At 34.0% G+C, this 21,734-nt stretch overlaps 2 protein-coding genes and 1 pseudogene across 2 annotated transcripts; 1 reads left to right on the top strand and 2 right to left on the bottom strand.

Annotated features, from left to right (window-relative positions):
• Nucleotides 1-1,326: 1,326 nt before the first annotated feature.
• On the bottom strand, nt 1,327-7,818 carry LOC134656154 (insecticyanin-A-like; annotated as a pseudogene).
• Nucleotides 7,819-9,039: 1,221 nt separating this feature from the next.
• On the top strand, nt 9,040-12,402 carry LOC134655731 (insecticyanin-A-like). The gene is made up of 4 exons (XM_063511195.1): nt 9,040-9,209; nt 10,528-10,753; nt 11,435-11,539; nt 12,188-12,402. The coding sequence occupies exons 1-4, from the start codon at nt 9,102-9,104 to the stop codon at nt 12,379-12,381; spliced, it is 633 nt and encodes a 210-aa protein (XP_063367265.1). The 5' UTR covers nt 9,040-9,101; the 3' UTR covers nt 12,382-12,402.
• A 900-nt stretch (nt 12,403-13,302) lies between these two features.
• Nucleotides 13,303-21,481, bottom strand: LOC134656125 (bilin-binding protein-like). Its single transcript, XM_063511645.1, has 4 exons — nt 21,295-21,481; nt 17,007-17,214; nt 15,450-15,551; nt 13,303-13,561 (listed from the first exon to the last, which is right to left on the bottom strand). The coding sequence occupies exons 1-4, from the start codon at nt 21,403-21,405 to the stop codon at nt 13,377-13,379; spliced, it is 606 nt and encodes a 201-aa protein (XP_063367715.1). The 5' UTR covers nt 21,406-21,481; the 3' UTR covers nt 13,303-13,376.
• Nucleotides 21,482-21,734: the final 253 nt, after the last annotated feature.

Here is a 21,734-nt window from a genome sequence, read left to right on the forward strand (position 1 = left end):
TAACGGAAATTGTATGTCTTAAATAAAGACCTACCTCCTGAAGAGTTTATGCGAGTTTTTATCTGTGATTTTGTGCAGTTCAATCACTTTCACTCATTCATTCATTCCCTACATTTACAAATTGTATATGTGGCAGAGTGTAGGTATACGTATACTTAAGTCTTCTATAATGAAATAGGTACAATAAAAACTTTCTAGCCTCGGTTATTTGACTCGTTGCTTATTATGATATTTAAGATATAGATCGGTGCCCAAAAGATTTACCCAACTGACAATCGTAATAGAAAACGCCAATTGAAACATAAAGATAACATACGGAAAAGTACGGAAATGATGACGTGACTTTTTGCCGTGTCTGTCATCCCGATTCCATCGACGGGCCTCCTACATTTTAACTTTTCTATTGACGATTGTCGATAATCTATTGTCATCTTTGCTACAGCGCCTTGATGTGAGTTCGAGTCTCACTGAATCGATTTTTTTTTATAATTTGTTGAAAATCATAATAATCTAAGAATGTATATATGTCGGGGAAGAGTCAGGGAAATCTGACGATTGTTAATAAGTATGGAAATGCTTTACATTTCTACATTTTTGCTTGAAATCCGCAAAATTTCACATACAGGAATCAACGTACAGCTTGTTGTGTTTCAGCGGACCTACACGTGTGTTGCATGTCCTTATCGCAGTATTTAATGACAAGATAAAACATACCTACGTGATGTACTGACACTTGGTACGATAGTAACAGGTGAACGCTTTATCTTGTATTAGTAATATGATTACTTTAGTAGAGTACGGAAATCGGGAACTAATATTTAACCGTAGAATGTTATGATTTATTATTTATTTAGATTAGTTACTAGTTAGATAATTACTACCAGTATATAAGTATCTATTCTGTAAATTTTGTATTTTGAAATAACGGTAACGTATCATAGAATGCATATTGATGTGTTACATCAAAGTGATATTATAAACCAAAATAAATACGAATTTTAGATTTTGTTGTAATATTTTAGTAATATTATATATTTTTATATGTCACATATTTCAGAGATTATAACATTTATAACGTATGTTAAATTCATGTATTTTGTAAATAATAATTTTGTGTAACTGTACATACTACACATATATACAATAAACATATATACTACTCAAAACCTTTTAATTAAACCAAACCTACATAGACACATAATATCAGATAAATGTACAAAAAATTTAAATGTAACATATTTTTATTTCTAAGTTACAAGTTGGTTGAACTTATTTAAACCTACATAACGGGTTCGTTATATAGGTTTACTCTACGTGCAGGTGCACATATGCACATTTTATAAGGTTTTATTTAAATCGGCACTGGATATCTAAAGGTCATAGGCTCAATGGCTTTATCCTCATAATATTTGGGTTGGCATTTAGACCAATCTTCCTTCACCAGCTTGGTAGGATCTACTCCAATCTGCTGCAGTGGCTTCGTAGCGAGAGCCAGTGAAACCTCGTTGAGTAGGTGGGATCTAGATAGAACCCAGACGTAAACTGGAACACAAATAACACAATAATAAAAATAATTAGCACCACCGGCCTTGGGCCTTGCCCCGCTGCTGGCGGCACCCTAGGTTAGGTTTTTTATAATATGTTTATAAGTATTTTGTATTGTTTTTGTAAGTGTTTTTGTATTTTATTTTTATATCCATATTATAAATAACCTAATCTGAGAAATTAAATGAATAAAGGAAAAAATAATTAGCAATCGAATAGAATAAAGGAAGATGAAGAAGAACGTTATGCGACGTGTTAAATAATAAGATAATAAGATTGCCCCGCACAACTCAAAATAAAATTGTTTAAAGTCAAATAACAACAGATTGTCTAATCGCTACTATTAGTAGGTATGGCAAGGTATGGATACCATGCTACCCAGACTTTAAGGTAACTCAAGTTGAAGAAAACCATATGTATTAGGTTTTTTGTTAATAAAAAAAAAAAAACATTTTACGATACCGAAATTATCTCATAGTAAGTAATTTTTGCGATTGATAATAATTGTATTCAATAATTTATAAATTCACGTCAAAAGTATCTATCATTAATCACTACTTATCTATCTATATATATAAATGCAAGTGTCCTGACTGACTGACTGACTGACTGACTGACTGACTGATTCATCAACGCAGAGCCGAAACTACAAAAGCTGGAAAGTTGAAATTTGCACACTAGGTTGCATTTATAAAGTGTACAAGAGATAAGAAGCGATTTTGAGAAATTCAACCCCTAAGGGGGTTAAAAGGGGAATGAAAAGTTGTATGGGGTACAAGTTTTATTTTAAGCTAGGAATTTGAAACTTTGCAAAAATGTATTATATTAAAAACCAAGAAAACTAATTTCAGCGTTTTCGAAAATTCATCCCCCAAGGTGGTGAAAAAGGGGTTGAAAATTTGTATGGAGATCAAATATTTTTGTGAGTGTGGGACTTGAAACTTTGTATATAGGGAAATTATTATAAGACAGGAAAAGTAATTTCAGCGTTTTTGAAAATTCATCCCCTAACAGGGTTAAAAAGGGGTTGAAAGTTTGAATCCATTACAAATGCTTTGAAACTTCTTAGAAAGGCATAATAGCCGATTACAAAAAAAAGTAATTGCGACGTTTTAGGAAATTCAACCCCTAAGGGGGTAAAAAAGGGGATGAAACTTTGTCCTGGGGTGCAAATTTTATTTTAAGCAAGGAATTTGAAACTTTGTAAAAATGTATTACATGAAAAAACAAGAAAACTAATTTCTGCGTTTTCGAAAATTCATCCCCCAAGGTGGTGAAAAAGGGGTTGAAAGTTTGTATGGAGATGAAATATTTTTGTGAGTGTGGGACTTGAAACTTTGTATATGGGGAAATTATTATAAGACAGAAAAAGTAATTTCAGCGTTTTTGAAAATTCATCCCCTGACAGGGTTAAAAAGGGGTTGAAAATTTGAATCAATTACAAATGCTTTGAAACTTCTTAGAAAGGCATAATAGCCGATAACAAAAAAAAGTAATTGCGACGTTTTAGGAAATTCAACCCCTAATGGGGGTGAAAAAGGGGATGAAACTTTGTCCTGGGGTGCAAATTTTATTTTAAGCAAGGAATTTCAAACTTTGTGAAAATGTATTACATTAAAAAACAAGAAAATTAATTTCTGCGTTTTCGAAAATTCATCCCCCAAGGTGGTGAAAAAGGGGTTGAAAGTTTGTATGTAGATCAAATATTTTTGTGAGTGTGGGACTTAAAACTTTATATATGGGGATATTATTATAAGACAGGAAAAGTAATTTAAGCATTTTTGAAAATTCATCCCCTAACAGGGTTAAAAAGAGGTTGAAAATTTGAATCAATTACAAATGCTTTGAAACTTCTTAGAAAGGCATAATAGCCGATTACAAAAAAAGTAATTGCGACGTTTTAGGAAATTCAACCCCTAATGGGGGTGAAAAAGGGGATGAAACTTTGTCCTGGGGTGCAAATTTTATTTTAAGCAAGGAATTTCAAACTTTGTGAAAATGTATTACATTAAAAAACAAGAAAATCAATTTCTGCGTTTTCGAAAATTCATCCCCCAAGGTGGTGAAAAAGGGGTTGAAAGTTTGTATGTAGATCAAATATTTTTGTGAGTGTGGGACTTAAAACTTTATATATGGGGATATTATTATATAATAGGAAAAGTAATTTCAGCGTTTTTGAAAATTCATCCCCTAACAGGGTTAAAAAGGGATTGAAAGTTTGAATCCATTAAAAATGCTTTGAAACTTCTTAGAAAGGCATAATAGCCGATTACAAAAAAAAGTAATTACGTTGTTTTAGAAAATTCAACCCCTAAGGGGGTAAAAAAGGAGATGAAACTTTGTCCTGGGGTGTAAATTTTATTTTAAGCTAGGAATTTGAAACCTTAAAGTTATTATATTAAAAAAAAAAGAAAACTAATTTCAGCGTTTAAAAAAAATCATCCCCCGAGGTGGTGAAAAAGGGGTTGAAAGTTTGTATGTAGATCAAATATTTTTGTGAGTGTGGGACTTGAAACTTTATATATGGGGATATTATTATATAACAGGAAAAGTAATTTCAGCGTTTTTGAAAATTCATCCCCTAACAGGGTTAAAAAGGGATTGAAAGTTTGAATCCATTAAAAATGCTTTGAAACTTCTTAGAAAGGCATAATAGCCGATTACAAAAAAAATACGTGTCACGTTTTAGGAAATTCAACCCCTACGGGGGTAAAAAAGAGAATTAAACTTTATCCTGGGGTGCAAATTTTATTTTAAGCTAGGACCTTGAAATTTCGTAAAAAGGTATTAAATTAAAAAAATAAGAAAACTAATTTCAGCGTTTAAAAAAAATCATCCCCCGAGGTGGTGAAAAAGGGGTTGAAAGTTTGCACGGAGATCAAATATTTTTGAGAGTGCGGGACTTGAATCTTTATATAAAGCCATATTATTAGAACTCAAGAAAAGTAATTTCAGCGTTTTTAAAAATTTATCCCTTAAAAGGGTTAAAAATGGGTTAAAAAATTGTATAGGGTTTAAATTTTATTTTAAGCTACGAATTTGTAACTTCGTACAAAGTTATTTCATTAAAAGAGAAGAAAACTAATTTCAACGTTTTTTTTTAAATTCAACATTTAAGGTGGTGAAAAAGGGGTTGAAAATTTGTATGGAGATCAAAAATTTTTTTTAAGTGCGGGACTTGAATCTTTGTATAATGACATATTATGAGAAAAGTAATTTCAGCGTTTTTAAAAATTCATCCCCTATAAGGGTCCAAAAGGGGCTGAAAGTTTGTATAGGGTTCAAATTTTATTTAAAGCTAGGAACTTGAAACTTCGTAAAAAGGTATTTTATTAAAAAATAAGAAAACCTATTCAGCGTTTTTAAAAATTCATCCCCCGAGGAGGTAAAAAGGGGTTGAAAGAGTGTATGAAGATCAAATATTTTTGCGAGTGCGGGACTTAAATCTTTGTATAAAGTCAGTCAGTCACGCGCGCGCATCGGTTCGTATGGTAGTTTCGCTCGCATTGTATGGAACCCAAATATTTATTTGAGTGCGGGACTTGAAACGTTGTATAAAGGCATATTATTAGAATACAAGAAAAGTAATTTCAGCGTTTTTAAAAATTCATCCCCTAAAGGTTTAAACAGGGGTTGAGAGTTGGTAGAGGGTTCAAATTTTATTTAAAGCTAGGAACTTCTAACGTCGTAAATAGGTAGTTAGGTAGCAGGTTTTATTAAACAGTGGACTTGAAAATCTTCTGGGGGTTGAGAGAGATTATATCGAGAACAATTTTATTCAGTTAGGGGCTTGAAACTTCGTAGCCAGGTTGTGAAAGACAAATCTCATGCGTTGTATAATAATTAACAAATGATTAACCGTCCCTACTGCTATCTTTTGCTGCCTAATGTTCTAAGCTAATGTAGAATTTATAACCACCAATATACAAATCCACGCGTACGAAGTCGCGGGCAACAGCTAGTATAGTATAAAACAAAGTCGCTTCCCTGTCTGTCTGCTAAGATCTTTAAAACTACGCAACGGATTTTTATGCGGTTTTTTTTAATAGATAGTGATTCAAGAGGAAGGTTTATGTATAATTTGTTAACCCGTGAGAAGCCGGGGCGGGTCGCTAGTAAGTATAGGTATACATATATCTATCTATAAGTATCTGACAGAGGAATTAGACTGTAATAGGTACTTTTGAAAGCGAATTGCAAAGATTTATCTCTATTTAGAAAAAATATTCTAGGGCGGCAGATACTTTTGGCGCGTTGTTTCATCCGCTACTGTTGATGCTGACTGTTATGTACATTTATAATACTCACTGAAATGTTTGTCGATTAATGGGCTATACTCGCAAGTATATACGGTAGCGTAGTAATTGTAGTTAGTTGCCAACACTCGGAATGGATATCTTCTTGTTTTTACTGAAACAAAATCAAAATTTATAGTCTTTTGAGTCCCGGTTACCTACGAAATAGGCTGATCCTAGTGCAGAAGTCAGAGCTACCTGGTGCCCGTTTCTCAAAAGCTGTAATACAAGCGGATGTCACTTTTTGACAGTTATTGTTAGAAAGGGACTTCCACTTGTATTACAAATTACACGCTTTTGAGTAATGGGCCCCTTGTATTGTATAGCTTTTAGCTAAGGTACCTACATAATATGTATTGTAAACTATATTTAGTTAGAGTAATTTTGTCTGCTTAACACCCCTGTATACCTACATCTATAAAATATTATTGAATTAGTGCTAATATTTATTTAATTAACTTAATTGCAGGTTATTGTATTAAGCCTATAACTATAGCTGGTCAACCAAATCTTGTCAGTAAAAAAAGGCGCGAAATTCAAATTTTCTTTGGGACGATATCCCTTCGCACCTACATTTTTCAAATTTGCCGCCTTTTTCTACTGTCAAGATCTGGTTGACCAAGTATAACTAATTCAATGATATATTTTTAATTTATTCGGTTACTCATTTGATTGTAAAGATAAAGAATGTCACGTCGAACCAACGTATCTAGAAGCAAAGAATAATTGAAGGGATGTTTACAAAAACAACATAACTGCTTAGAGCGGTTGACACTTTTTTAAGAACAATGTTAATCGTTTCAGGTGTCAACCAGTGTAGTCAGTTATGTTGTTTTTGTAAACATCCCTTCAATTATTATGTCACCTTCTATTTACTTAAGCGGTACTTTCAATATTTCATACTTTTATTATAAGTGTGAATGGGTGCAAATTTTGCGTCCATGTTCGCTAGTATTATAGACAAATCTAATATGAGATTATTAAAACATCAATGCGATCCAAATCATTTTGATTACGAGTACTTACGTCTTCTAGGCGCATTTTCAAACTGAAACTCGATATCTAAGTACGCAGGCTTCTCAATGTCGGACGGTATGACGATCCTTCCGATGCTGTATCGATGGAACAGGCCTCGGTCTACCCTGGACTGGTTCAGCTATATTCCAGTGGGCTTGGTGATGAGATTGAGTACTGAGCAATTGTTGTGGCGGTGACCATCGCTGGAGTAAGAGTAGGTTTGGTACCAGTCGTTGTAAAACTGGAAACACATTTTTTGTGATAAATGCTTGAAAAAATACATGAAATAGGTAACTAAATAAAAGAGCGAGCCACCGACACGGATGTCTGTTTCACTCAGGCATGAACAGACTTTGGTATTTTGTAAAAATTGGCCTAAATGGTTAGTACTCGTACTACTGTGCCGTCGGAAAATTTCTTAAATTGCAATATTTTCCACATGTCGTAAATTTTTGTATGGGGATCGAAATTTTCCAAAAGTTTCCCTTGTTTCCTGAGAAATTTTCTTGAACTATTCCAACTTTCTGGAAACTTTCCGCAGCTTTCACATCTGTTGCCAGCAGGCAGAGCTTTTGCTTTTCACACGCGTGCAGCCTTTTAAAGTAAAATAAAAGGGTTCCCAGGGGTAAAATATTAGCATGAACGACAAACATATAACCTACTTACATAAATACTTTATTCAATGATTTACACAAAACTTTGCGTGCTGTGCGTATAACATTAAAATAAGGGCCTTATTTTTACGTACATAATTATATAATTATTTCTATCTTTTATAGAAAATTTTAACACATTACATAGGTCCAATACAAACACATAAATATAAATAGTATCACTTACTTCAGCCAGTCTGAAATCTTCTTTCAAATTCACTATTTCGGGACATTTTCCAGGTAATGTAAAATAACCAAACACATTACAATACAATGAGGCAAATATTAAAGTTCTCAACATATTGAAGTGTTAAGAGACAAGAGTTTAAAAGTAAACAAGACAGAATGAGCGTCGCTATAACATTAGATATAACATTACATCGTATACAAAGTCATAGGTTATCTGAGGTCTGATATAATAATTAAGCGGCGTAAATATTTATATGGACAGTTACTGGAAATGAGATTGTATTTGACTTTTATTATTCGTATAATTTTCCTTATGGAAATGTTTCCACGTAGTAACCAAAAAAAATTAAATTATCTAGTTCCATTGAATGTCAATCATTTAAGTGTAGGGTACCGGGATATGCGAGCAAACCATTACGTTTCCAATTTAATTGAAATGTGCCAAATATTCATAATAATAATTATGTAAGTATCACAGAAAACCGGGGTTGGTCTGTGGTAAGTATTCATCCAGTGTTACTTTCTCTTTCTTGTATGAGAAGTCCACTTTTCAAACTATATAAAACAATTTTTCTTTATTTGTATATCGGTATCAATTTTCCTACTGTACTTAATTCATAACACAAAGCCCAATTATAATATTTATAATGGCGCACATAATTTATTACTAAATAAACTAAACGCTTATAAAATAATACAATTATACAACACTAAATCAATATAAAAACTATCGTGTTTACTGTTGTTTTGTTTATGACAGCTCAATTCCAGAAAACGATTGTATTATATATTTATCTATTGACAGATTCGACTCATCCATTTGACCTTTACCTAAAGGCATGTTCACAGTGCAGTTAATAGTTGAATTCGGTTAACATGGTCGTTTTATAGTATTAACAAATAAAAAGAGATCATTCTCAGTCATAACGTAACAAACTCTACACCATCATAAGATAAAGAGATAAAGATTATTCAAGTAAATAGGCATATTATAATGCGCTTATGAACGTCAAATAAAGCTACACCGGCTCCAACCCTACACCACTGCCTCGAGAAGATTTAAATCCCCTCTCAATTGGAGGAGGTTATCCCAATATGGGACCGGCAACAAACAAAATAAATAATCGGAATCGAATATAATTTGCACCAAATAATAACCAACACGCGCAAAAGACCTTGAAAACCGACCCATGTGGCGCTCTATAAATATACCCAGAGGAAACATTATATTATAGGAAACTCCATACGGTTGTTCAATTTAAACAGCAATTTCAATATAAAACAACTTTACTCAGGGGTCATTTCATTGGATAATTATCGTGTGGGATGCGGCGCGCAAGCATTCGATATCATACATTCGCCCCGAGTACTTGTCCAAAAATAAAAATACACAGAATTAAGAATGTTGTTCTTACTATGTTGTCTGCTTGGAGTTTTTGGGGCTTGGGCGGATAACATACAGGGAGAATGTCCAACGATCAAAATTCAAGAAAATTTGGATTACACTAAGGTAAATTAGATTATGATTATATTAATGTATAGTATACTGCCATTGGCAAATTTTACCACTTTTTAATTTCTCAATAGGTTCCTTTCCCGATAGCATCTCTAACCAATTCGCATATATTCCTATATATTTATTTTTCAATAGATTATTTCCCTAACAGGATTTCTAACCATTCGCATAATTTCCCGCTATATTTCATTTGTTTACAATCACTAAAGAGTGTCATTTGACAGAGTCTAGTTAGGTACGACGACGAGCGAAGAGAGGAGGAGTGTGTTAGGTGAAATGCGACCAAAACCAACATGTTTTATTGAACAATATTGATTTACATTACAGATAATAATAAAAGTTATCCAAGCTATTCGAATGGTTCGAAAACGTATCAGGAAAATAAGCTATTGAAATATAATTATAATCCTATTATAATATTGGTTAAACATGCTTCCGGTAAAGGAAGCTAGTGAGAAAGAATAAAATGGTAAATTTTGCGAATGGAAAATATTGCTTCCAGTAAAATTCGATTTTCGGGAAATAATCGCTACTCTCATTGAATTATGTTGCATTAAAAAAAAGACACGGATGAAAAATATTATGCAATATTTTCACCACGCCCAAAATATTCTTCATAATTCTGAGCGTCGTCATGATATATCTAATCAATAATCATGTCCTCAGAATTCCGATACAATCTGTGCAGATTACGGCAAATTAAAATAGAATTATATGCAATTATTCAGAGGTGATTCATTTATGTAGGTAGGTATGATAGATATGGAGGCATTCTTTCTGATTATTGGATAATTAACTTTTAAAGTAGGTCTTAATGTTTTTGGTTAATTAATATATTTGAGACTGATTTTAGTAATTAGTAACTTTTATAGTCATTTATTTGTCATAGCAATCAAATCTATAATTAATTGAATTGATGAAAGAACATATTTTTTTAAATTTGTCACCATTTTTTGGCTCCAGTATAGCCTTATTCTTATTATTTATTCTGAACAATAATTATTGTGTCGAACATTAAATTGCTTAGTACGTAGTTAAAATTATGTCCATTGTTATTAAAAATTTAATTAAATTCTGAAGATAGGTATAAACAATATAAAATTACAATTACAAATGTCAACCGATTTACAATATCTGGCGCATATCGCGAGAACGGCACATTCGATTGAACACCTTTAAAAAACTTGTCTCATCTTATCGCCTAGTGCTCACAATGAAGCCTTGATTAGTTATTTTCGATAATAATAGACTCTATATTTGATGACCCTAGATTTAATTAAAAGCAAAAATTTTTATAAGTGTCCACAATCAGTTTTCAGGCAGCTGGTACAACGTGGCCAGCTACGCCAGCGATGGTCGCTCGATCTACGACTGCGCCACGCTGGACTTCCAGGAGGACAACCTAGGCTACACCCTGAAGGAGACCTACGTGGTTGCTGAACTTGGGAACAGGACTCACAAGTCTTATCTTGCTAGGGTTGACCCCACCTTCGATGCTGGAAACAGGGCGCAGTTCATTGTCAGTTATGAGAATGCTGGTAAGATACCTTTTATAACAACCCTGATGCAAGAAGAGGGGTATTTGAATGAATGAAATTCTTTATTTCAGGTAACTAATGGATGGCCCATATTTATACCTTAAAAACTAGCATGCATATTATAGAAATAGTTCTTAATACTAAATAACTAAAAAAACACATTACGTCTGCCATCTGTTTCGCAACTCCGCAGTGTCAGGGCTTATTGATCTACCTGTGGTTCGTCCTTGTGCTATATAGTAGCTTCCAAACGGACAAACCTAATTCAATACGGATTTCATGTCGAAAGTACCTATGTAGAAACTGGCTTATAACCGCGAAAATCGAAGTTCGCAAATTGCGGGCATTTTTCTCTGTCACTCTAATTACGCCTTCATTTGAGTAAACGAGAAAGCTCCCCTGTTTTTAGCAGGATAGTTCCTGTAAATTAGTTTTTTTAGTTAGTTTATTTCTAACGGGATAATTTGAAGCTAGTTATCGTTCCCACTGATTACCAGACACCCGGACGATATTGGCCTGTCAGTTGTTCGCAACTGTCAACTTTTTGTTCTAACTGACAGGCCGATATCGTCCGGTGGACTGTTAATCAGTGGGCCTCTTTACGAAACTAAAACCCACAGTAATTGTCATTAAATTCATGAACGTTTTAAAAGTAATTATAACTTACTTATATTATTTCAGACAAAGTGCTACAGTTCCCGTTCTTCATACTATCCACCGACTACGACAACTACGCCATCGCATACACCTGCAAAACTTTCAAGAAAAAGCCGAGAACCCACTACGGTACCTATAGCGCCTTTATTTCTTTTTCCTTGTCGCTTATTATCATGCCGCGATCAGAAAGGGATAAGAAATAACAGATTTCCATACACTTACGTCAAAATCAATATGGATTGACAGCTATCTCAATCCCTTTCTAATCGCGATTCAGTAATACCTACTGTAGAAATTGATCAACCAACTGGATTACTAGATCTTAAGCTAAACAGGACTGACAAAGAAAAAGGCTATCGAACAAGTACCTATGCCTACTTTTTTAATTTTCATTTTTTTAATTAGGTGCATAGCGTATCAGACTATCTACATATTTAAATTACGTTAAGTCAGGGTAAAGGTTGACTCACGTTAGACAGGCCGGGCCCGGGCCGATGCGTCCGACACCTCATTTTCTATGACGGCTGATCACGTGTGTTTTGCATAGAAAACGAAGCGCCGGAATCAAATGATCCTTAGGACGGAAAGTTTATAACGAAAAAAAAACTAAAACTTGAGGTAATTTAGGCTCAATAAACCAAGTGCGAATTTTGTGGGTTTAATTAGTAAACAATTCGGAAATTGATCTGCAATATAGTCCAAGTTATAGAATAATTGACGTATCATAGGTACAGAGGTAAAATTATGTAAATATTTATATTATATATTTCTTTACAGTTTTCTCCTGGGTTTTATCAAGAAACAAGCAAAAGTTAGATGGAGAATCACTGAAGAAAGTAGAAGACGCTTTGTCAAAATACACGGAGTTGGCCGAGCATAGACAGTCGTTTGTTTTCAAAGAATTCTCAGACGCAGAATGCCAGTTCTCGCAAAAATTCGAGACAGATTTCTTTACTAGTAATTTTTGGTAATCTAATAAAAATTAAATTAGTTTGCTTAACGATTGGCAATGTTTTAGATTATATTATCGTTATAAAATATCAACTTGCTTAACCCAACTAATGTGAGTAGTCGAAGAAGACTTAGAAGACTTGTCGGCTGTCGTGATTGTTTTAATTTTTATACATTTATTACAAGAAGCTGTGATTATATTATTTTTTTAAACCGGTATTTTTATTGTTATTTTATTCTACTCGTAAGGCAATACATTTTATTTTGTCAAATCACATGTAATAATAACACCGCTACATATTGTCAATGATCTATCAATAACTATGGAAAAATATCCATGTTTAGCCCTATCGTTAACTAGTAGAGATTGCCAATAGGCATTAAGTCCGCCATTTGTATTTTTTTTAATTAACTTTATTCAAAAAAATAAAATAAGTATTGTATAGGATGGAGAAAACAAATAAAACATGAGAAAGAAAAAGCATATCTTTATTACACAATTATTCAACTAAGTTCTGAAGGTTGACGGACTAACATAAATTATCACATATTAAATGTAAAGTTGTTAGAGTAGCCGCAGACAGCAGCAAATTTCTACGAACTGTGAACTTGTTAGTTATTTTCACAAAAAGCTCCTCCTAGTTCAATATGGACTCACTAAGTCACTAGAAAAAAGGAGAAAAATGAATGTATACGAGCCTTTTTCCAATTATTTTCACTTGGATATCCTTAACCTAAAGACTACGAAAGGAAAGAGACAGTCATAACGATGCTTCACGTATTAAAGACAATAGGCTGTGTCATTTATATCGCAATAAATAATAACGTTTAGAACTTACACATTAAGTATTATAATACTGATCGTTGGTAAATTCTATCTGCTCGCAATAAGCAAAAAGCAAAAAGTTATAGCATATGAAAAAGAAGAAGATTATACTTAATGCACATTATTTTTCTTTATATTATTACGTATCAAAAGTTGCGACATTCGGTCAGTTAACTACACTCAGGGTTCTCAATGGTGCTTTGCAGCTTCAGTGATAAGGCTGGTGCTGGTGAACTTGCAGGCAGCCTCGGAGAAGTCGGTCTGCACGAACTTGGTGGCGTCCAGGTCCTTAGCGTTGGCCTTCAGGTAGTTGTCTACGGCGGTCTTGGCTTCACCCTCTAGTTTCTTGCTTCGTGATAGGATCCAGGCGTAATCTGGGAAAAATGAAATATACAGCTTAGATATTAACCTTTTCGTCGTCGTGTCAAATACAAAAGCTGTCACGCTGACGCCACGTCACCCAAGTGTCAAAACTGAAATAGAACTTTATGCATATGCTCGTAGGTCTATGCTGCTCTGTGGTCTGTGACCGATTAATCGGTCTTTGGCGTTGAACCTACGGTGCGGATATATCGGTGATTGGCGTCCAAAAGGTTAACAGAAACAATATCATTATTAATATTGTCTTCGGTTACCGCGATAGTAACTCATGAAATAAAACTATTAAAACAATGATGGGATGTAGTATAAATTCAATATACGCGATATAATCCGTTTTAATAGTTTTATTTTAATATCATTATTAACTTTATCAAGTGCCGAAAATTACGAGAATTAATCCATTTAATGAGAGGTAAGATTAGGCTAGGTTAGTCATCATGACACCATGCCACATTGACAAACAATAAAACTAATATTATTTTTCTAGTACAAATAAACAAAACAATTTATTTACTAACAACATTGATGTATCTACATGAAAGATTATATTACCTATGATTTATAATAACTACAGATAAATAGCTAAACTAATATTTAACTAGGGGGTTTCCCTAAAAATCTAGAAAGCTTAATACTAAATCCTACCCACTCATATTTTTTATCAATACTAAGTAATTTAAGCGGTTGTTGTTATCATTTGAGTCACGTCACTTTAAAGACTCGTGTAAGTGTAACATTAAACGTTTTAAAGATTTGCAAAAATGCGCTAAGTCGATCTAACAAAAATGAAAAATATGCAACTGACGCAAAAATACATAATCATGTATATTCACAGAAATAAGAAAAATTAAATATTCTGATTTAACAATTTGTTAATGAAGTGTAATTTATTTAGGCTTTGATCTTGTTTTGAATAGGATCGGCTCATCGGACAGATCAGAATGGACCTCATGAAGAGTTGATGAAGAACCATACTGAGCCTGTGAATGACAATAAATGACTTAGAAAACTTTAAAAAGGCATGTACAGTCGCCATCAGATATATCGGAGCGGCCAAGGTGTTCACAAAATCTGAACAAGCACTCTAACGCCTTGACAATAGAGGCGTGCTCAGATATTTGTGAGACCCTTGGCCGCTCCGATATATCTGATGGCGACTGTACTTAACAGTCATCAAACAGATTAAACAAGTACTTTATTTTTGACAATTGTTTGGAAATATTTTTCTTCTTCCATGTTTTCACGCAGTCCCTGAGCTCGAAATATTGGTTAAATGTTACACGTGCGATTAAAAAATATGTTATTAGCATACATACAGTCAGCAGCAATAGTTGCTAAGCGGACGAGGTGTTCAAAATGATCTTGATGCGACTTTTATTGTTAGGAGAATAAGAGCGCGTCAAGGTAATTTTGAACACCTCGCCCGCTTAGCAACTTATGCTGCTGACTGTATCTCTAATGTCACTGATGTAAAAAATATCAGCAATTATCACGTAGACAATGTAGATAAGTAATTCATACGTCTTCAGACAATATTGAATCGATTTCGCGCAATATATTGTTCTTTTTCAATAACTAAAAGATTTTTTTTAGACTTTTGCATATAATTTGTTATTGATGACCATCAATTCAAAGGACCATCACTTGTTTCAAGTGTTATATTTAGTTTTCGAGTACCTATTATAAATAATTTACCATTATTATTGTGATTTCCAATTCGATTTTTTCTCATGGAGATTATTTTTGGGAGATATATGTGTGATAATAATTATAAGTACACTGTCCACTAAGAAATAAATTGAACACTACTACCAAATGAAGTTCAGGTTAAGCGTAAACTTTACTTTGAATTCGTTTTCACATTATTACAGGCAAACTAACCTTGGTGGTTCTTGTTCTTCTCGTCGTATTTGCAGTTGTAGGCAATGGCGTAGTGAGTGTAGTCCGTCGCCAGGATGTTCAGTGGGGAGTCCCTAGTCACATCTGTAACCAAACACAAACAGGTTCTTGATGAAGCTAAAATGTTCAGAAGGTACTTGGACATAGTTTTTTAGCACTAGGTATTTGTAGGGAACCTCTCACACCGGATTACGCGCGTATCACGCGCGCACATGCGGCACACGCAACGCAGTCACACGCTGCAGCTCCGTAGCGTAGCCACCATTTTCGTGCTATACACCCGGTACCTAATAATTTCCGAAATAGTTCATCGGTGGTAAATGAATCACGCCTCTTAGTGTTATCTCAAATACACCAAATTGTTTAAATTTGTTGAATTTTTACGAGTCACGCGCACGCACACGCGCACGTAAGATTTTAAGCGGTGTGACATTTCGTATGAGAATTCTTAGTTTACAACGTCTACGTGCACGTCTACGCACACGCAACCGGTGTAGCCTGGCCTTTATTGGACTTTAGTTTTCAGGCACAATGCTCGCTTGGAGAAAGACCTCTTTTTACATCTCTGCTCCTACAGAGCTTAGATTTCCCTTTTTAAATTACTTAAGACTTTTCAAGACGAGAAAGTACTTTGAACTGGCTATTACGAGTAAACCAAGCCCAAACTAACCATACTGACAATAGAATGTATGATTTGAACTAATGTGCCTTTTACGTATCAGTTTAACCACGCTTACTATCTTCCACACAACCTGTTCTACTTTAATCTGGATACGATTAACATGATAATCTTCGCGATAAACGAACAAAATTGAGGAAATTAGCTACTAATTTCAACTTTATAGTGATAGCAGTAAAGACTAGTGTAGCCATTTAGGATTATAGATAAGTTATCCAACGCCAGCTCATGCGGTCGCACCCTCGTATAGTGCAACGTGTGTTTTGTAGCCTTGTAAATTTCAATTATCGTTAAAAAACCAATCAAGTAATCAACAAATATAAATAATCCTGTTACGATTCATTACAGGATATTGATAAAGAAGAGATAATTTACTATTGAAGAGATTATATTTATGTGCATGGGCAGTTATTGATACCTAGATATATAGTAGTTTATTTATTAATTATCCATTGTAGGTAAGATACAGGAAAACAATCAATGTAATGTATGCAATTCACATACCTATGATTTGTCTTGTTATATGACATCTAGTGATTTAGTTCTTTCAAAGATTTTATAAACGTAACCCGAAAAAAATATTTATTACCTATTTATTATGTGACATAACAGATCCCTACGAATCCCTAATTACCTACTTATATTATAATTGCGAAATTAACTGTCTGTTACCTCTTCGTGCTTAAATCACTGAACCGATTTTAGATAAAATTTACATACATAGGATATTTACAGAAATAGGATATATTATCTTTTATCCCGAAAATCATCACTTGGATGTAAATGTGGAAAGAATTTACTAGATGTAAGTACGCATTCTACGCACACTAAGTCGCAGGCTATTAACTCGTTTCACTTACCTCCAAACTTAAGCGAGACGACCAGCTTGCCAGCCTTATTAGCATCGGGAGCTAGCTTGGCCGTGCCTTCAATGTACGTCTGGACTCCGTCCATTACATGAATATCCTTCACCTTCAACACATCTCCGTCGAGTTTGTACTCGGTCGAGTCACATTTGCCGTTCTTCTCCTCTGGGTACTTGGAAATTGCGTACCATGTGCCTTGATACTGAAAGGGGATTGCAGGTTCTTTATTAAGTGTTTAGGAGTCAAAAGTTCTGAAAATATGTTATGTACATATTAAATTACTGTATGAGGAACGTTATGAAAGTAACGAAAGCGAAAGAGGTATGTCAGGATCGTAGCAAGTGGAAATTCGTGGTCTCTGCAAACCCCTCCGGGAAATAGGCGTGATTATACAACGTGTCCCAAAATTCAAAGATAAGCTGGCACCAGAAGATGGACCTGCTGATGACTACTCGAGAAAAAAAAAATAAAAAAAATATATCTCAATTTATGGAATTACAAAAAAAAATTAAAATCGACACCCCAAATGGTATTTTTAACGACCATATCTACAATTTTTCAAATATTTCTGATTTTTTTTGTATCAGCAACCTAAGTAGCACTGCTATCTACCACAACCCTTAAAATACCAGAATACATGTAGTTTTTACACAAAAATTAACCAAAGTTAGTTTTAAAGTTTTTTAACTTTCAGTCCACTTTCACTCATCGTGGTGTACAAAAAAAGTACTGGCACTATATGCCAAGTATTTTAGAAAATTGACGCAACTAACCAAGATTCCAAAACGGTATAATACACTAAAGTAGCCGTCATTAGAACTTGCGAACTATGTAAACAAACCGCCATATTGAAATTGTCTCTGAATTATGAATTTACTAGTGATGGGCAAGACTCTTATACCTTACTTATCTTACTTTACCAATGTCAAACCATATCGAATAATAAAATACCAAAATTATAAACAAGTAATTACTTATTTTTAATTTGTTTAATCACGATCAGAAGACAAATTGGTACTTAAGAATGATGTATTGATGTATTTTACAACCGCGGCGGTAGCGTGAGTTGGGTAGTGTGTAGCGGGGTTATATCACAAACTTTAGTCACAACGCTACCCATCATAGACAATTGTAGAATTTAAAAGAAACAAAAACGTCATTCCATCAGGTCCTAATAACCTAACTTATGAAACCATTTTAAACTTTTAATTAAATATCCAAGATACAGTTATATATTTATGTATTTTACGGAACGGACCGTTTCAATAGTGTATATGTGTATAGTGTGAATTGTGTTTGATGGGGTAGTGTGAAAATTCAAGGAGAAACAGTCTCAAAACAAAGTTACATTGTTTGTTTACATAGTTCGCAAGTTCTATTGACGGCAACTTTAGGAAAACTAGGCACAAAATAAAATAAAAAAATTCTAAACGAGAACCGACATTTTTAAATGTTGAAGTAATCACTTTTAAAAGGGGTTTTTGTAACAAGTTCTTAGAATTTCAATTGGAGATGTGGGTAGTCAATAAAATTTACAAATTAAAGGGTAGGTAGACAAGTTGCTGTTCTGTTCTCAACAAGGCACTACGCTCTGCTCCTTTATTTACTGTGCACCGTTCTGTATTCAATTGACGTGGCTCTCGTACTAACGACTCTTTGCTTTGCTTTTTGGACTGGTGATCTGCAAACTGAACTGACCTGGCATTATTTTGGACTGTGATTTGTGTTTTGTGAATTGGACTTTTGGGGGGTTGGGGGAGAACCTCTTCATCGCGTTCCAATCTACCTCTTCCAGCGTTTCTCCTGTCAGATGGTAAACGACCCTCCACAAACGCTTGATGCACATTAATAAATACTCGATAATCCGGGTATCTTTGAGCATTTGGGTACCTTTCTCGATAAAATATGTTAGCTGCGTTAGCATTACATCGGCATTCTCCATAAATTAGATGCATATGCTAATATTAGCGTATTCCAACGGTGTATACGGCAGCGGCATGATAAACGCTAAACAATCCAAAATACCCCAAAAGTCCAATTCACAAAACACAAATCACAGTCCAAAATAATGCCAGGTCAGTTCAGTTTGCAGATCACCAGTCCAAAAAGCAAAGCCAAGAGTCGTTAGTACGAGGGCCACGTCAATTGAATACAGAACGGTGCACAGTAAACAAAGGAGCAGAGCGTACTGCCTTGTTGAGAACAGAACAGCAACTTGTCTACCTACCCTTTAATTTGTAAATTTTATTGACTACCCACATCTCCAATTGAAATTCTAAGAACTTGTTACAAAAACCCCTTTTAAAAGTGATTACTTCTACATTTAAAAATGTCGGTTCTTGTTTAGAATGTTTTTATTTTATTTTGTGCCTAGTTTTCCTAGAGTATTATATCATTTTTGAATCTTAGTTAGTTGCGTCAATTTTCTAAAATACTTGCCATAGTAGTGCCAGTATTTTTTTTGTACACCACGATGAAAGTTAAAATGTTAGGGAAAAACTAACTTTGATTAATTTTTGTGTAAAAACTACATGTATTCTGGTATTTTAAGGGTTGTGGTGGATAGCAGTGCTACTTAGGTTGCTGATACAAAAAAAAACAGAAATATTTGAAAAATTGTAGATATGGTCGTTAAAAATACCATTAGGTGTGTCGTTTTTTTTTGTAATTCCATAATTAATTGAGATATATATATTTTTTTTCTCGAGTAGTCATGAGCAGGTCCATCTTCTGGTGCCAGCTTATCGTTGAATTTCGGGACACGTTGTATGTTTGTATGAATTTCTGTGTCTTAAATAATTTAAAATTATGCAAGTTTCTTCAGTCTTAGCTAAAAACGTCAAAAATGATTGAAACCAGATATCAACTACACACACTTTAAAATGCCTGTTATGTATGAAACAGGAGATTTAAAAATATTTAGGTACCGAAAAATCTATCAATCGAGAGCATTGAGGTTAATTTTATCAATCTTATCACTCTTATCAGTAAACATACAACTACTAACCTACACTAATTAGGTACCTATGCACTAGCCGACAAAAAAAAATTACATTGATACGTAAAAATCTGTTACAATACAAGTATTATTATAATAATACTATCAATTTGTGTACAATAAGAGTAAGTTCATTCGATTTTTTATCCGCAGATCCTTCACGCTCGGTCAGTTTGGTTGATGACTCATTCGATTTATCCCATTCATTCAATTCATTGATGCAGCTCCGCCGTAAAGTGATCGAGGCCGGAACCGCAATTGTTAAGGTTTGTTAGGAAAATTAGCGCTTTAAATGCACGGAAAATTACTGGAAATTGACTGAATTGGATTACTTGTTGAATGGGTAGATTAGTATTAGTATAGACGGCGTCAATAGGATAGTGGCGATCATATTATATTCATTATGCCTACATTGCGCGCCTATAATGATTTAAGAAGTTTTTTTTTAAGTTTTTTTTTCTAGTATAGGTTTTGGATTAAAACTATGTATATATTTTACATGTTAATTACTGAACATAATAGAAAATAAGCTTCATGCATCCAAACATTTATCCATCTAGGAAATATCTTACGACGTCCAGTCAGATGACGTGTTGCAATCCAAAAGAACTTATACAGTATAAGTAGAGCTATATATTACATATATGACTGGTAAAATATCCTTAAGTTTTACATTAGCAGGTGATCCTAAAAAACATGAAAGAACAAATGCATTTTGGAAGCAATTTTCATATTTTTAGTTAAAAACAAATGTGCGTTTTAGACCCATGTTGATGATTTTATTCTATCGAGCGAAAGACAAGAAATCGGGTTTCAAATCGATGAAGTTACTAGAAAAGGCCTCAAGTTTGCTAATTTTTTTTATGCAACCGCATTTTAATCTAAAAAGCGCTACGATTTTCCAAATCTCTGCTTGCTGAATCTACTGCACCTTAAGATGATGAAGGATCATTACAGTTAGGTAGAGTAAAAATATTAAGATATTTAAATAAAACTACACGATATTTCTCGCTTTTTCTTTAAATCGTAATATACACAAGACCACACGGAGATAATAAATTATTTATTATTATTTATTATCTCCGTACGAGATAAGTATACGTAAAATATATATACAGTTTATTTTGGTTCAACAGAAGACCTTATATGGCCTGAACAAGCAGAACTGAAATAAGCAGTTCCATACAAGTTAACTATGCGATTAAATGTTCAATACAGGTTTTGTATGTATGTGATATTAGATATAAGTAAAGGTACTACTAAGATCAAGAAAAAAATACTTACAGCTGTTAAATTGAAGTTTTCTATCGGCTTCAACGCAGGGCAATTGTTTTCGTGCATGACATTAGCCGACGCAGCAACTGCCGTTACGAGCAAGACGACTAATCGCAGCATTTTTAGGTTAGGTTAATATACAAGCTCAAAATTAAGTCGCTGCCAACTGTACCAGTCGAGATCAAGCAATGTACTAGCCTGTTTGGGATGCAGCATCCTTATATACGCTCGGCTAGCGTAAGGTCATGGGTGTGATTCAATTTTTCGATCGCAAGATTGTTTGATTAACAAAACGGTGCAGAGGTCGTAGCGGACGCGCGGCTCGAGAAGTGTCTGTAAGTTTCTATGGTAACTGCTAGTACACGTGAACTCTAGAAGGTACGATCTGGGGCCCATTTGTCGAACAATATTAGAGTTATACCGTTCGAAATGGAAGCTGCATTTAGCCC

The sequence above is a fragment of the Cydia amplana genome, chromosome 17 (genome assembly GCF_948474715.1).
Source record: "Cydia amplana chromosome 17, ilCydAmpl1.1, whole genome shotgun sequence".
Taxonomy (NCBI): Eukaryota; Metazoa; Arthropoda; class Insecta; order Lepidoptera; family Tortricidae; genus Cydia; species Cydia amplana.

What these genes read in the sequence shown, in the direction of transcription:
- LOC134655731 (XM_063511195.1), top strand. Translation starts at nt 9,102, where the DNA reads ATGTTGTTCTTACTATGTTGTCTGCTTGGAGTTTTTGGGGCTTGGGCG. An exon ending in AAAATTTGGATTACACTAAG is followed by an intron (nt 9,210 to 10,527) that starts GTAAATTAGATT and finishes GTCCACAATCAG; the next exon opens with TTTTCAGGCAGCTGGTACAA. An exon ending in TGTCAGTTATGAGAATGCTG is followed by an intron (nt 10,754 to 11,434) that starts GTAAGATACCTT and finishes ATATTATTTCAG; the next exon opens with ACAAAGTGCTACAGTTCCCG.
- LOC134656125 (XM_063511645.1), bottom strand. Translation starts at nt 21,405, where the DNA reads ATGCTGCGATTAGTCGTCTTGCTCGTAACGGCAGTTGCTGCGTCGGCT. An exon ending in CGTCTCGCTTAAGTTTGGAG is followed by an intron (nt 15,552 to 17,006) that starts GTAAGTGAAACG and finishes GTTTGGTTACAG; the next exon opens with ATGTGACTAGGGACTCCCCA. An exon ending in GAAGAACAAGAACCACCAAG is followed by an intron (nt 13,562 to 15,449) that starts GTTAGTTTGCCT and finishes CATTTTTCCCAG; the next exon opens with ATTACGCCTGGATCCTATCA.